This window comes from Halichoeres trimaculatus, unplaced genomic scaffold (genome assembly GCF_033239565.1).
Source record: "Halichoeres trimaculatus isolate MK-OKI-2021-1 unplaced genomic scaffold, fHalTri1.1 fHalTri1_scaffold_3, whole genome shotgun sequence".
NCBI classification, from domain to species: domain Eukaryota; kingdom Metazoa; phylum Chordata; class Actinopteri; order Labriformes; family Labridae; genus Halichoeres; species Halichoeres trimaculatus.
In genome coordinates, this window is record NW_027437181.1 from 33,975,612 (window position 1) to 33,990,745 (window position 15,134).

The 15,134-nt window shown below is 41.0% G+C and overlaps 1 protein-coding gene across 1 annotated transcript; it reads left to right on the top strand.

Annotated features, from left to right (window-relative positions):
- Positions 1-7,206: 7,206 nt before the first annotated feature.
- On the top strand, positions 7,207-13,992 carry LOC141788042 (COUP transcription factor 2-like). The gene is made up of 3 exons (XM_074666859.1): positions 7,207-8,249; positions 9,408-9,932; positions 12,200-13,992. The coding sequence occupies exons 1-3, from the start codon at positions 7,748-7,750 to the stop codon at positions 12,472-12,474; spliced, it is 1,302 nt and encodes a 433-aa protein (XP_074522960.1). The 5' UTR covers positions 7,207-7,747; the 3' UTR covers positions 12,475-13,992.
- Positions 13,993-15,134: the final 1,142 nt, after the last annotated feature.

The following is a 15,134-nucleotide window of genomic DNA, read 5'->3' on the forward strand; positions in this document are numbered from 1 at the left end:
TTTTTACAGTCTATCATTTCATCTAGCAAAGTATTAACTATGGCAATGAAACAATCATGTTCATAATTATGTGGTTTTTTTTATTGCTATCAAGGTCACAAAGGAAACCCAAGTAAATCTAGCAATGTCTCACTAAGCTACTCTTGGACTGTGCATAGGCTACTTGTATAAAGCTAAAGCTCTGTACATTCTGTAGAAACTTAAAAAACTCTTACAGCTGATGTCTTTAGATGAATGGATTTATCATGACGTGAAAATGTGTGAGTTCGAAAAACCTATTAGAGTACACAACACTAGATTTAAGTTATGAAATTGAGCTGGAAAAGAAAAAATGGTGCATAAAAATAGTTCAGAATGCAGGATAAGATTTGGGGGGGGGGGATTTAAAATGTTGTTTTTAGGTCAAAATAAGTTTTAAAACATCAAGAAAAACAATCTTGATAAAATCCAGATCCTGCCATAAAAACAATCTTATATATTTTCCCCACATGGCCCCTTGACATTTTCCTTGACAAGAAGCAGAGTTCGCTGATGTTTATGCAGCACGTTACACAACAGAAAACTGACCCTGAGTTTCCCTCCTCCTGCCAAGTTTGAAGATTACTGCTTAACCAGAACAAGGTGATATCAGGAAAGAAACAGTGATGAAGGGAAAGAGTGTAGAGAAGAGACTGGACAGAGGGGGAGAGAGAGACAACAAAACAACAGAAGAGAGCAACCACAACAACTGAACAAATGACTACAGACAGGAGAAACAAACAACCAGCTACTGAACATGAAAAAGGACAGTATCCTGAGGTCTTTGACATCATAATCACAAGAAGCACCTGTGGAGAGAAAACTAAAAACGATTTCTGTGATTGATTTTGTAGTGATGGTGGACACTGGAGCCTAACTTTCGAGAGAGATACAGCCTGTGCTCAAGGCTGACACAGGGGCTACGCTGTTTGTGATAATGTTCATTCCAACCTACAGTCAGCAGTTATTCTGAAGTGGTCTGTTCAAACCTGAGAGTCTCTCAATAAAATGAAGAGTGAGGTTACGTTAGCTCTGCTTGGTAGATGACTGGCAGGACATAACCAGGATTCACTAGTGTTACAAATTAGCAACAAGTCTCACAGCATCAGGCTGTCAGTAGCGCTACATATGGACAGCTACTAAACTACTGTATGGACTTACAGTTTGCTTGTTGTCACATTAGCCGAAGGATATATCATAGCAACTGGGTGCTAGTAGCACTACATATAGCCAGCTACTGACGTACGGTAAGCCATCTTTAAAGCAGACTCATTTCAATAATTATGTACTTTGTACTGAGCAGACTCAGAATTCTAACTTGTTTGAAGGTAAAATTGAGAGAATAAAAGTCTTGTAGTGTAAACAAAAGTTAGTAATGAAAAAGTTAGGGACCAATTTAATTTTTTGCACCTCTTATCACCTAAAGCAAACGCGATCTTCAACTCTGAGATTTAGTGTTTCTTTGCCGCCATTTTCAAACAAGTTTTATATTTTGTGAACGGTTGCTCAAAAAGCACTGGTTTGATGGTAAAGAAGACAGTGATTGTTGGGTGCAAGAAATTTGTATGGTTAGACTTTAGTTGATAGTCAAAACTTTAAAAATGGTGGATTCTTCGTATCATGCATCACTGGAGTTTCTTCTCCTCAAAGGCTGTACGCTGTGCCTTAAGCATTACAGTCTGTGGCATTACAGACAGAAAAGGTGAACAGGGGAGGTTTTCAGTCCAGAAACTGGTGCTAGATATTGCTAAATATTCAGATTTCCAGTCAGTGAATCTTTAAATGTCTGAGTGAAATTTGTTCAAAGATACGAGAATAACATAAATTTTATTCTTCATTTCAAGCTGATGTGTTTTTCAGTACCCCAGCACAATTTGATTCATTATACACATACCAAAATGTGCACTCTCCACAACATAGAGCAGATCTTAAAGATGCTGTCTGCGTTCACGGTTGGGTCTTATGTGATTGATCATTTCAACAGTTATGTGGGTTAATCTAATGCCAGATATTGAGTTCAAGTCTGAGTGAGGTCAAAGGTTAAGTAGAGCTCGGCACCACTCCCACTGAGGATTCTTTTACTTCACCATGATGGCTCTGTTCACAGTGTGGGGATGGCTGGTGCTGCGTTATCATTGCACGCTGACCTGTAGCCAAATGTGTCTTTCATGCATGAAATCCTCCTCGAGCTGACCTCTGTGACGACTCTGAAGGGGTCAGAGGTCAGCAGTCTGGTGTTAATGAAAGCTCAGAGGTGATGCAGTGGTCACAGGTGAAGCTGTAGCTCAGGTGCGCTAATCTAACTGACAAGCTATTGTTGCTCCCTGCCCAGGATTTGACCCTGCTTAGCTGCCTAAGAGATCCCAGCTTTGTTTCAACAGCTGCCAAGGTTAACAGCAAAGAGACGATCTGCCAGCTCTGCTTACTGAGCAGCATCCTTTACATTAACTCACAGCGACCTGTTTGACAACACCATCACTCTACAAACACATAATCTAATTGATCATAGTTTTACTGGAAATGTTTAAACTAGACCACTTAGATCTCTCCTAGGGCAACATAACAGGAAATGCACTTTTGACTTGATCAGAAGTCTGGGTTTCAAAACAAGTCAACAGGAGACTGAACGGGTTTGGTAAAATCCAAAAATATATCATTTCTGTTCATCACAAACAATTTTTTTTTGTATAGGTAACCAATCGTTCTAAAAAATCATAAGGGGGTGATCCTAAGTCAGGAAATAATGCCAGTTACTACAAAATATTTCTTCAATAAATAAAACAATTAAATTTTGTGGAAGTGACTGATGTTTACGTTGCATTGTGTTGATTGTGAACTACATTGACCATCACTTTGACTTATCTCTGTTTAGTATCTGTGTAAAATTCCTGTAGATAAATAAAAAAAAGGAGTGGTGAAACTGTGTGCTGTTGAGGAACTCTTCTGAAATATTGTTCTGTCTTATTTGATATGATTACTCTAAACAGGTTTGGGGTTTTTCGCCCCACTTTGAAGGGGATTATAGCCCTCTGGCTCTGCACAGTCAGTTGCATGGGGCCCCGTCATATGTGAGCATGTGGTTGTCTCTCTGTCAGTTCTTGTTTGGCAGAGCGCGTGACAGTGCATCACACACCCAGCTGCATGCTGGGAGACCTGGCTAGTCTCCCAGCATGCATTTAAAGTCACATGAAACTACAGCTAGCAGAATGCCAATGGATCCTGCATATCTACTTTAAAACAGGAACACAAACACTTTGGTGTCCAACAACTGCTACCTACCTAATGATGCCTGTGCCAGTAAACAAGGGATCAGATGTTAAATTACGAGCCATACGTAATTTATTTATGTTAAAAACTTGCAAAAATAAATTTAATGTTCAAACTCACAGCCTTTTGGAAAATAAACTGCTGTACAGAACATAACTAGGGACTATAAATGAAAACAATATGCGTTGTCATGTATCCTCCACATTCACTTCATCTTAGTTTTGTTTATGTTGGTTTTTTCTAATAAGTCATATTAACACATTAACCAACTAACATTACAAGTAGTAACCATCTCACATACACGTCACGCATATGTTGTTGTTTGTTTATCCTTCACTTAATTGTGGCCTGCAGGTTGGGGTCATGACATTCCTCGATTTGCACGCTCACCGAAGCTCTGAGTCTGCCAATAACTTACTGGAAGAGTCCGCCGGAGGGTATGAGACAGGCTGTAGTATACTTTTAGATCACCACTGATAATCTCATTGACATAATGAGCTTACACCACACCCATTTACTCCGATGGATCAGGATACTACTGCACTGTCCTCGAAGTCTATGAGGTGTACAGCTCTGAAAACGGTAAAATGTCAGCTCTGAGGAATCTCATCTCCAAAGATCTGCCAGTTGTTTTGTAGGGTCACAAAGAGTTTTCTTTCAGTAGTTTGTCAGTTTTCAACCCTCCTCTGTGTCTTAGTGTGGGTCTGACCCCTCAGGGGTCCCTTCAGTGGGCGATGGTACAGGCTGTCATCACTCCAAACCTGTCACCTCCAGAAGACCTGTTCAGCATCTGCCCTCATATTAAACACTGCACGGATTTAACAGATAACCATATGGTGCCACTTGTTGTTCAGAGGGTAAAGAGCTTAGCAGGGAGCTGTGATTCAACAATATATATTTACGGAGCCACCTCGCAGGGCTGCACGCCTCCCACTGAGCTGTAAACAGTCACTTCCTGCTGCTTTGCACACACAGCGGGACTCGCCTGGCCGTACTCTCTCACTTTGTCTTCAATTAGCTAGATTTCAGCTCCCCACATGTGATAAGTCTTAGAGGGCAACGGATCACCAGAAACAGGGGGAATTATCATCCTTAAACTCCTAAATCTGTGATTAATGCTAACAGGACTTGTCACTAGATAGACCGGGGAGGGGAGGGTTCAGTGACTTAAACTGTGGAGGAACGCATCATCCCCCCACAGTGTAGTAAACACTTTAGCCTTGACCTTCCACTGTTGATTGGTCTTGGACGTCAGCCGTGTGTTTTGTTAGCAGACAGGCCAGAGCTTGTTTAGTGTGTGAGCAGTTGCTGAATGACTGCAGAGCCGGCCGCCTGGAGGAGCGTGATGGCACACTCAGCCTCAGGACTAAAGGAGCATGAGTCAACAGAGAAACGGCCATGCAGAGATTTTATTTTAAGGCCCTACGCTAAAGCTTCGACAAACATTAAGACAGTGTTATCTCTGAATCTAGGAAATAGACTGATATAAGTGACGCAGCTGCAGAAGTTAACGGTTGCACAGTCTGAGGGGCTAGACAGGAAAACGCTCCACAAATGATCTCAGTGCGTACAAAAGCAAAAGAAAGTGGTAGGTTATAAACTTCTATATTATACAGAATACAGCTCAGTACAACTCTTTTCAGAGCCTTCTACATTTCTAAAAATGTCAGGATCAATCACATCAGATCAATCCACAGAAGGTCGTAAAGCACATCTGGTGAGTGTTTGATTTCACATTTTCAAGTTGACAACAATCCAAAAATGTTTGTTTCTGAAACCCTCAATAAAAACATGAAGGATCTTTACAATAATACTCTTTATGCTCTTATCTAAACAATGATTTAGAAAATCAGACATGAAGTTGTCTGAGATTATGTCTTTTCCCAACACACATGCAGCAGATACTTTGCAGTCATCTGTTCAAACTTGAGAGTCTATCAATGAAATGAAGAGTGAGGTTACGTTAGCTCTGCTTGGTGAGGTTGGAGTTGGTAGATGAGGACTGGTAGTACAAAACCAGGTTTCACTAAAGTTACATGTTACAGGCACGTTTTAGAGCACTGGGCTGTGAGTAGCGTGAAATATAGCCAGATACAGTACTAAACTATGGCACGAACTAAGTTTACAAAGTTTGATTGTTCTCACGCTTCAAACAACAGCACTACATAAATTTCAGTAAACATATTGCACTGTCGCTTTGCATCCTGTTAAAAGTTGTTTTGAACAAAGAAGAGCAGAGTAAAAAAAGAGGATCAAATCTTTGATCATTTGTTTCAAAACAAACACCTTGGTAAGAGTCACATCTATATGGCAGTGGCCGCAAGTGCTCATGGGAAACAGAGTCTTTATCCCAAAAAACACAAGTTTTTCTCTAAAGTCCTCACAGCCCCATTGATACTTAAATTCAAATTGTTTGAATCCTCATTTGGCAACTGGAGTGGGATTATGTACAGTAGGTGGGAGGCTTTATACAAACTAGGATCACTTCATGGCTAGAGAGAAAAGAGAGAGGTCTCATCTCATCCTATTTTACATGACCACCCACTCACTATGCAGTACATCATCCCTCAGGGGAAGTCATCAGAGTCTGATCACAGTTTGATTTTGTCTTTATATCACTTTTGATATGTAATGAGTCATCTTCACGGTATGAATAAATGGAAAGAACATAGTGGTATACAGAAAACAGTATGAAGCTGCTTCATTATGTGCACAAAAACCATGTGAGCCACACACTGGTGCATGATTTAAGTGTTAGCACCCCTGTTTACTCTTTTGTGGTGAATAATCCTGACCTTTACCCACTGTCTCCTCACCTCAAATCACACCAGGAAATACACAGGAGTTTAGTGAATACAGTATGTTCAATCATAAATGGAAGAAATAGGACAAAGTTTCTGTCGTGTGATATTAATCTTAAGCACATTTACATTGTTAACACAGGGCTGGACAGTAGCAGACTGGGACTTAAACTGTCATTCAGACTTGGCATAAAAAGAAGGTTTGGCCCATTTGGTCTACATCAAAAGTTTGTATTAATGCAACTGGAAGGGATATTTTGAAGTACAGCACAGCATAGCACAGGCAGGGATGAAAACAGAATCAGATAATGCTTTTTGTTTTACAATAAAAAGAAAAATAAAGCCCAAATAATTTCTTACTTACTCAAAGTAATGTTTCAAGAAAGAGAGAACTAGTTTTGTATTTTCATTGAATTCACATTTGATCTGGAAAAATGAGTGAGTGTCCAATAAAGTAAATACAATGATACATAAACAGACACATTTAAGAACGTACCAACAAAGTACAGATGGGGCTGCACAGGGCAAAGGAGGTAACATTGGAAAAATTTGCTTTTGGTTTTTAAAAACGATGTAATTAATATTCATGATTTGGACTTGCACAAGTTTTTAAAAAATCTCTAAAGCTTTGTTTGTAAATTTGAAATCCTGAAGTCCATATTCAGTGTAATTTACTGAAGACACTAGGTGGCATCAAATTACTGCAGAAAGAATCTGCTGCTCCTGACACATACCTGATAAGAGATTCATCCTGTGTGAACTGATTCTTTTTTTTTTTGCCTTTATATTTTCAGCGGATGTACAGTAGGCTACGGCAGCCTGCCTGATACAATCACCTAAAATACTGGAGTCTAGTTCGCGCACGCGCACATGCCCACAGAGACACGCACATCGTCAAACACACACAAGACAAGCCGAAAAGACTAGGGGAGGGGAGCACTCACACCACACCAGGCTGTGTGTGTACCAACAGAAATCCAAATGGGGCCCCACGCTGCTCCCAGACCAGCTTCCCTGCGCGCGTTAACCACGCCCCAAACACACGCGTCACCGAGTCACAGCCAGTGACGTTTGGACGCACCACTCTCCTCCTCCGTCCCGGAGCAAAGCATCATCAAAATCATCATCCATCACCCCCTCTCCCTTCGTTGTCTTTTTAATGTAACTTCCGAGTGATCGGGAGAGCAGGGAGCGTCTGGAAAGCTTGGTCTCTAAAGAAGCGTCTGCTCGCGTGCTGTCCTATCTGAAGCCGGACACAGAGGACAGAGAGGATCAGATTGTGTTTGATTTTTTTGCTTGGGATAACATTGCTTCCCTCCGTGGATGTTGGCTCGGTGTTGTGTGTCTTTATGTTTCCTCTGTGGATGTTATAGTGAATTATCTCGCTCTGAATGAAGCTTTCTTTTGGATTTCCGCCGCGCTGAACCTGTTTCTGGGTGACTGCCCTTTCTTTACTTGTGAAGTCGCGCGTTAAAATTTTATCACCGTTATCTTATGAGCTCTATATACATACTGTGAGGCGTTTCTTGTTTTTAATATTGTCAAACAATGCCGCGGTTTCTTTGATAGCGTACATATAATCCATGCAGAAACAATTGTGTGCGTTAATTACCGAGTAAAAAGAGGAAAGTTGGGCGCGCAAACTTTTGGAGACGGTCGATATGGCGATGGTGGCGTGGAGAAACACCGAGGGTGTCGGGGACGCCCAGGGGACCCTCTCTTCCCCGGTGTCCCAGGTTGCCCCTCTGTCGCTGCCAGGGGAGCTGACGGGACACATGAACCCGGCGCCCTCTCTGGAAATACCGCCGGCTGCTGCAGCTGCACCTCAGGGCGCACCGCCGCCCAATCCATCCAGCAGCACCACCGCAAACACCACCACTACCAACAATAACAACACCTCCTCTTCCTCATCATCCTCCTCGTCCATGGACAAACACCAGAGCCAGCAGATCGAGTGCATCGTTTGTGGGGACAAATCAAGCGGAAAGCACTACGGACAGTTCACGTGTGAGGGATGTAAGAGCTTCTTCAAACGCAGCGTTAGGAGGAACCTGAGCTACACCTGCAGGGCCAACAGGAACTGTCCCGTGGACCAGCACCACCGCAACCAGTGCCAGTACTGTCGCCTCAAGAAATGCCTAAAAGTCGGCATGAGGAGGGAAGGTACGGGCTGGCGTCCTTTTGTTGTTGCTACTGGGATTATCATTTGAAAATACCCAGAATTCAAAACTTAGGACGTATTAAATTACGCTCTGTTTATTTTCCCTTGACGCCATGACTTACTCTTAAAATGCTTCATATTTTGTGCATGCTACATTTTTTAACCGAATATAATTTCTTCTTGTACGAGGGTGTGCTGCCTTTGTCTAGTCCGTGACTTGTGCACATATATCTCCTCCGCCCGTTCACATTTTTCTCGTCCACTCCATACACCATAACAGTGTCTCGCCTGAAATATTCTAGAGATTAGAGTGCTCTAGCTAGCATCATGTAGCATGTGGAGTATATTGTTGTTGCTATTGGGTGTCTTCATGGCTGCTGTCTGAAACAGCCCGGAGGCGCTTTAAACGTCACGTGTTCAAATTCGTGCGTAATATTTTTGCTAAATTTTGGTTTAGTTTCGATTTCATTTTGCTTTAGAATGTCCTCTTTATGTGCGTGACACTTTTGGTAGATAATGCGTGCGCTGTCTGTGTGAGTGTGTATGAGTGTGTATTCATTATGCATGCGCGTCGTGCAGGCCCAACGTAGCCTGTTTTAGCCTGCTTCCCCTAAAATTGTAGCAGCTTTGTTGTAAAAACAAATTAAGTCTAAAAAGTATTGCTCACAAAAATGAGAAGATGAATAAAATAAAACAAAAGTTGAGGAGGCTTTTGTAAGAGGGATCACAAACAAAGTTACCCATCCGAGAGAAATGAGTTTTGACCCTTATTTAAAATTAATAAATCAATTAATACCTCTGTTTATACCCACACGTTTCCCACCCTTCGTCAGCTGCAGGTCGTGGTCAGGAAATAGCCTGTATTACCGAAAAAGTGTATTTTCTTTCCAGGAGCTGCCTGATACAGTTTTCCAAGCCTGTTCCATACATCTGACCTGCCACGGCTAGAAGACTACACCAGGCTTTGTGTGTGTGTGCGTGTGACTAAGTGTGTGTGTCGCATGCTATATCGGTTAATTGACACGTTTGTTGTTACGAAATCTGTCTCCTGCCTTAAAAAGTGTTTTTTTTTTAATCTCTAAATGTCATGTGTGGTATTATTCGCCTTCCAGCTGGATGTGACATTTGTCATGTTTTTTTTTTTTTTTTTTTGGTTGCAGCTGTCCAGAGAGGCAGGCTTCCTACGCAGTCCTATCACGGCCAGTTCGCGCTGACGAACGGAGACCCTCTGCAGTGTCACTCCTACCTGTCAGGATACATCTCTCTCCTGCTGAGGGCCGAGCCCTACCCAACCTCCCGGTTCGGCTCCCAGTGCCTGCAGAGCAACAACATCATGGGCATAGAGAACATCTGTGAGCTGGCTGCCCGGATGCTCTTCAGTGCCGTGGAGTGGGCCCGTAACATCCCGTTCTTCCCGGACCTGCAGGTGACGGATCAGGTGGCTCTGCTTCGCCTCACCTGGAGCGAACTGTTCGTCTTGAACGCGGCACAGTGCTCCATGCCGGTGCACGTCGCCCCACTGCTAGCCGCAGCAGGCCTGCACGCCTCCCCAATGTCCGCGGACCGGGTCGTGGCCTTCATGGACCACATCCGGGTCTTCCAGGAACAGGTGGAGAAACTGAAGGTGCTGCACGTGGACTCGGCAGAGTACAGCTGCATAAAGGCTATCGTGCTATTCACCACAGGTAAAAAAAATAAATAAATCCCACTCTCTTTACGACACACAGGCCTGCTCACGTTCATGAAGCGATAGCAAAGCGAGGAGTGAACACAGTAATGTGATGAATTAAATATTTAGAAAATATCAAGACCTCAAAATACCACGGAATAAAGTGACCAAAAACCTAAAGGAAAGACCCAACCACACGTGAGCACTGTTCGGAAATATTAAAGATGGATGAACAGACACCATTTTGATTTTCAATACAGACGCTTCCTGTCACAAATGGCCGACTTATTGTAAACGCAGAAATAAGACCCAAAACGAATTTCCACAAAATAAATATTTCGTTTTTAATGATGGCCAGATAAGTTCTAGAGACAGACATTTGCGACCAGTTAAAACCGTCACAGCTGTACTAAAAACAATTTTTACAAGTCAGAAAGTTTCTGACGTTCGTAGATTTTCGTGAAATACACTTAGAGGGTTAGAAAGTGATTTTAAATTATATATATATATATATATATATATATATATATATATATATATATATATATATATATATATATAAACATATATTTTTGAATTTATTTATTTAGTATTTTAGGTAAATACAATCTGTTAAATGCAGATTATCAATTTTCCTTTAAAAGTCTCGTCGTGCACAATCTGAAAAAATGTCATAAAAAATGAAATAAAAAAAAGGATTATTGGTCTTTTAAGTTTTAGCTACATTTAAGCTACAGTACTCACATTGTTTCTGGTATCTACACAAATTCAGTTTTGTTATTTGTTTTTTTTTCTTTAGTGTATTGATATTTAATTGCATGCAAAAATAGTGACTGGGTTTGTGTCAGAGTACTGCAAACAGTTGGACACAGCATCAAAAAGAAAAATTAATTGAAAGAAGTGTCTGTTGTACTTAAAGTTGAAGCTTGATGCTTGCAACTTTAGTTTTTTTTTTACACATTAGCTTAAAGTTATCATTTATTTTCTCTTTTTGTAACCATCAAAGTTTATTAAACACATCATGCTTAATTTTTTCCACTCTGTTTTAATTATTTCATTTTTCACGAAATACTAAAAAAAAAAAAAAAAAACATTTAAAATGTGAATTTTTTAACATAAATATGGCCAGTGCTTAAAATGCGAATAACAGATATATAAATACAAATTGTTATATCATTGCATGAAAGTTTTAAAGCTTTCACACTTTTAAATTTGTCTCACGGCTGTTTTATTTACAGCAAAAAAAAAAAAAAAAAAAAAAAACAGTCCACACTGCTCAGACAGATGCTTTTATCTCTGAGTCTTTAGATTAAAGTCAGAATATTTGACAGCAAGATGGCGAACAGGATCAAAAGGATGAGTAGCAGAAGAGTAAAATGTGAAAAAAGCTCTCTGTCCATGTCTATTTTAGTCCTCACTAGCACATCTGAGCACGTGCCGTTAAACTGGGACACAGAGACCGTACTTTAACCCCTGCTGCCATGCGGCCTGCCGTGTTACAGTGCAAACACGGGGTTCTGCTGAATACTACACACAATGTGTGTAAACAAGCAGTCCACTCTCTGCGTGTGCACTCAAACATCATTACTGTTTCTTTTTAATTGTTCTGAACATCAGTTTGTACTCCAAACAGAAGCACCACATTGGATCCCTGGTGCTTTAAGACAGAAGAGGAAACACTGAATTCAGATGGCAGGGCAAATTTACGGAGGCTCCTGTTCTTTATGCAGTCATAGTTTTACTACAGCACTACCTCTGATTAAGTGTTTTTACTTGTTAAATGATAATAAACATTTTGGGTTTTCGTTTGCAGTGTTTCAAGTCACTGCCTGACTATAACAGACTGACCCAGTCAGCTTTTATTTATTTATTTATTTATTTACTAGTGTAGCTTTGCTGTTGCTGTCTCGTCTGTTCTTACACACATCTACTTATTGTGAAATAGCAGATCACCTAAAGCCCGTAAAAAAAAAAAAATGCTCTGCTGTCTGCAGTCGTGCAGTTGTGTGTGCATCTTTCTCTGCACACAGAACTGGTTTGGGTTTCACCTGTTTTATTTCCTTTAATCTCTAAATAATCTTTTAACCTAAAGTGTTACAACACTGAGTAATCCTGTGATTTGTGCTGTATCCACAGTGTGATGTAGTTGCTTTGTGCTAACACTCTCAGTCAGAGATCTGTAACAATTGAGCACTTCTTACTTAATGCTAACTTAACCTGCTGCTCTTGAACGCTCCTTCTCCTGCCTTTTCTTATTGTCCTGCTGCATCTCTCTGCCTGTAGATGCTTGTGGTCTGTCGGATGTGGCCCATGTGGAGGGTCTGCAGGAGAAATCTCAGTGTGCTTTAGAGGAGTATGTGAGGAGCCAGTACCCCAACCAGCCCAACAGGTTCGGGAAGCTGCTGCTCCGCTTGCCTTCCCTCCGCACCGTCTCTTCCTCCGTCATAGAGCAGCTTTTCTTCGTCCGTCTGGTGGGGAAGACCCCCATAGAGACTCTGATAAGGGACATGCTGCTGTCTGGAAGCAGCTTCAACTGGCCTTACATGCCCATTCAGTAGAGGAGGAGGAAGAAGCTACAGCAGTGCTGCTAAGGTCAGGAGAGGGAACCACACCTCAAATCAAGTCATTTCAGTGCTGCGTAAAATCTCTGTTGATCCAAACAAGGGAACAAAACTGCCAGTGGAACCAGAAAACCACAAGTGGTTCTGTCATTAAAACTCATACTTTTCTTACATGACCGCCATTTTCTTCGTACCAGATGGATGATCTGCCTTATTCTGCATGGTGTCTCTATAGGACCTGTAATGAATTAACCATTTTTGCAGACAATGAAGATTCAAATTCACTGGCAGAGTTGTTTTCTTGTTCTTAGAGAAACAATATTTCCTGACATGAGATGACTGCTTAAGACAGACTTTGTTTTGCAGTGTGGTGACCCTTCGCAGTCTATGGTTTTTGGGATAACAAACAATATTTATTGGACCCTGTGTGTATATTTATCTTATTGTGCTTGTAAATTATGTTTTTGATTCCTCTTTTTTAAATGTTTTCCGTATTGTTGCCCCGGCTGGTGAGAAAACTGCAGGGATTGTCTAGTGTCCATCTTTTTTTTTGTTTGTTTTGTTTCATACCTTCCAGACATGGCACTTTGGACTAAAGGAAGATTTCAGAAAGATTTAACACAGGTGTACGACACCTGACACCATCTGACTTTCAGCTGTTTGCTAAATTGTGTATAGACAGAAGGGTGAGATTAATGCTGTGTTACTTTGGAGTCTTATTCTGTTTGGAGGTACAGAGAGAGGAAGAGAAGAGCGGAAATAAAAATGTTAAAAATGCACTTCTTGAGAGCTGGCGCCAAGTAATGCATTTCTCCTTTCACCGTTGATGTCATATTGGATTCAAAATTACTTGAAACATCTTTAAAGTTAGTATTTAACAACCTGAAACTCCACACTGTTTATTTCTCATTAAATCAGAGATTTCTTTCATGATAAAATCTCACTTTTCTCATCCAAACTGGGAAAGGATGGCATAAAGATAAAGGGAATAAGGTTGAATGTTAGATAGCTGTGGGCTAAGCTGATTTTTTGTGTTTGTAAGGGAGTTAAAATTAAATTGGTCATTTTTGGGTCTTGTGCTGAGAGGAGTAATGACATTACTTCACAGGATTAACGATTAACGCATTACCAAACACTTTCCACTGACTGTCTGACAGAGATTTTTAAGCACTGGGCCTGATGTATTCTGTACACTTTCTTAATGCGATAAATGGACTGTACTCGACTTGCCAGGTCAAGTAACAAATTTATTTCTTTTAAGTCATGCATTTATGAGCCCAGGCCGCCTAATGGCACAATAGACCACTGCAGGGTATTGCTGAACTGAAAGTGTGTATGTGTGTGTATGTGGCTGTGTGTGTATGAGTGTGTGTGTGAATGTGTATTTGTGATTACTTCTTTTTGACAACCACTCTGATGTACTGTGAAAGCATATTGGTTAACATATTGGTACCGTATTAAATTATAACTCAAGATTTATAAATAAAGTGTATTTGGTTTACTTTGCCATTTCAATTTGATGTTGTTTATGACTGATCCCTCCTCCCACGCCACCCACCCAGAAAGGAAGGAAAAAAGTGTGTGTGTGTGTGTGTGTGTGTGTGTGTGTGTGTGTGTGTGTGTGTGTGTGTGTGTGTGTGTGTGTGTGTGTGTGTGTGTGTGTGTATATGCATATAGATATGGTTTATGTAAGAGAGAGTCTATTTGTGTGTGTGTACTGGGAGCTAGCCCATGATTTAGCTGTATAATTCAGCAGAGCGGGTCTATCAGACGGACAGGAGCCTGTCCCTTAAACATTAAACTGGCAAATTTTCAGTTTTTCCTTAATACAATATGCATGATTTGAACCCACTACAGGTATATATTTATCTTTACCCTGCTGATAAACTACAACTCAAGCTCTGTCAAAAGTAAAGAGAGGCAGCTGAAACAAAAAAAAAAACATCCATCAAACAGACATGAGTGCTATTAAAATCATTTTTATAAAGTGCAGATTAAAGTATCAATTTTATATAGAGGAATAATATTATTCAATAAATATTAAAACAGCAACAACTACATGGAGAGTCTGAACAAAAGAATACATTCAGATGCTCTCCTTGGTTTAGACAAAAGAAGTACACCAAAAGAAAAATTCAATTTAAGGTTTAGTCTTTCTTTTCCCCAAATTTAAATTGTTTTTTTCCACTCCATGTTAACACCTCTTTCCATGAGACTGCATTAAATCTCAGAGGTGGTTAAACTGTGCATAAGACATGAGGGTGCAGAAAGAAAAAGGAATAATAATGGTGTCTGTGTTGGCAGATTGTGGAGGACAGAGGATTAAAGCAGCTTCTCTGCTTCTTAGTGGACAGAGAGCTAATGAGGGGCCCCCGAGTGCTCTGTCACAACAGTTTACCCTGAGGAGGATGAAGCTGGGCGCTCCACGGCCCCTGGGTGTTCTGGGCCAAAGGGCCACAGTAAAACAATGCAGCATTTTCCCACACACGTACTGGTCCAAGTGGAAGAAAACGCCAAGGAGTCTGCAGTGTGCAGACGAGGAGGAGGAACAGCAGGCTGAGATGTTCTGTTAGAGCAGGAGGAACACCAGCTCCGTCTCTGCACAAGCTCATCAGGCATTTAACAGCGGGGTCTACACCCAGCCAATCAGCTCTCAG

Bases quoted from the DNA above. Each gene is read 5' to 3' on its own strand.
- LOC141788042 (XM_074666859.1), top strand. From the start codon at position 7,748: ATGGCGATGGTGGCGTGGAGAAACACCGAGGGTGTCGGGGACGCCCAG. The intron at 8,250-9,407 runs GTACGGGCTGGC...TTTTGGTTGCAG, and splicing joins AGTCGGCATGAGGAGGGAAG to CTGTCCAGAGAGGCAGGCTT. The intron at 9,933-12,199 runs GTAAAAAAAATA...CTCTGCCTGTAG, and splicing joins TATCGTGCTATTCACCACAG to ATGCTTGTGGTCTGTCGGAT.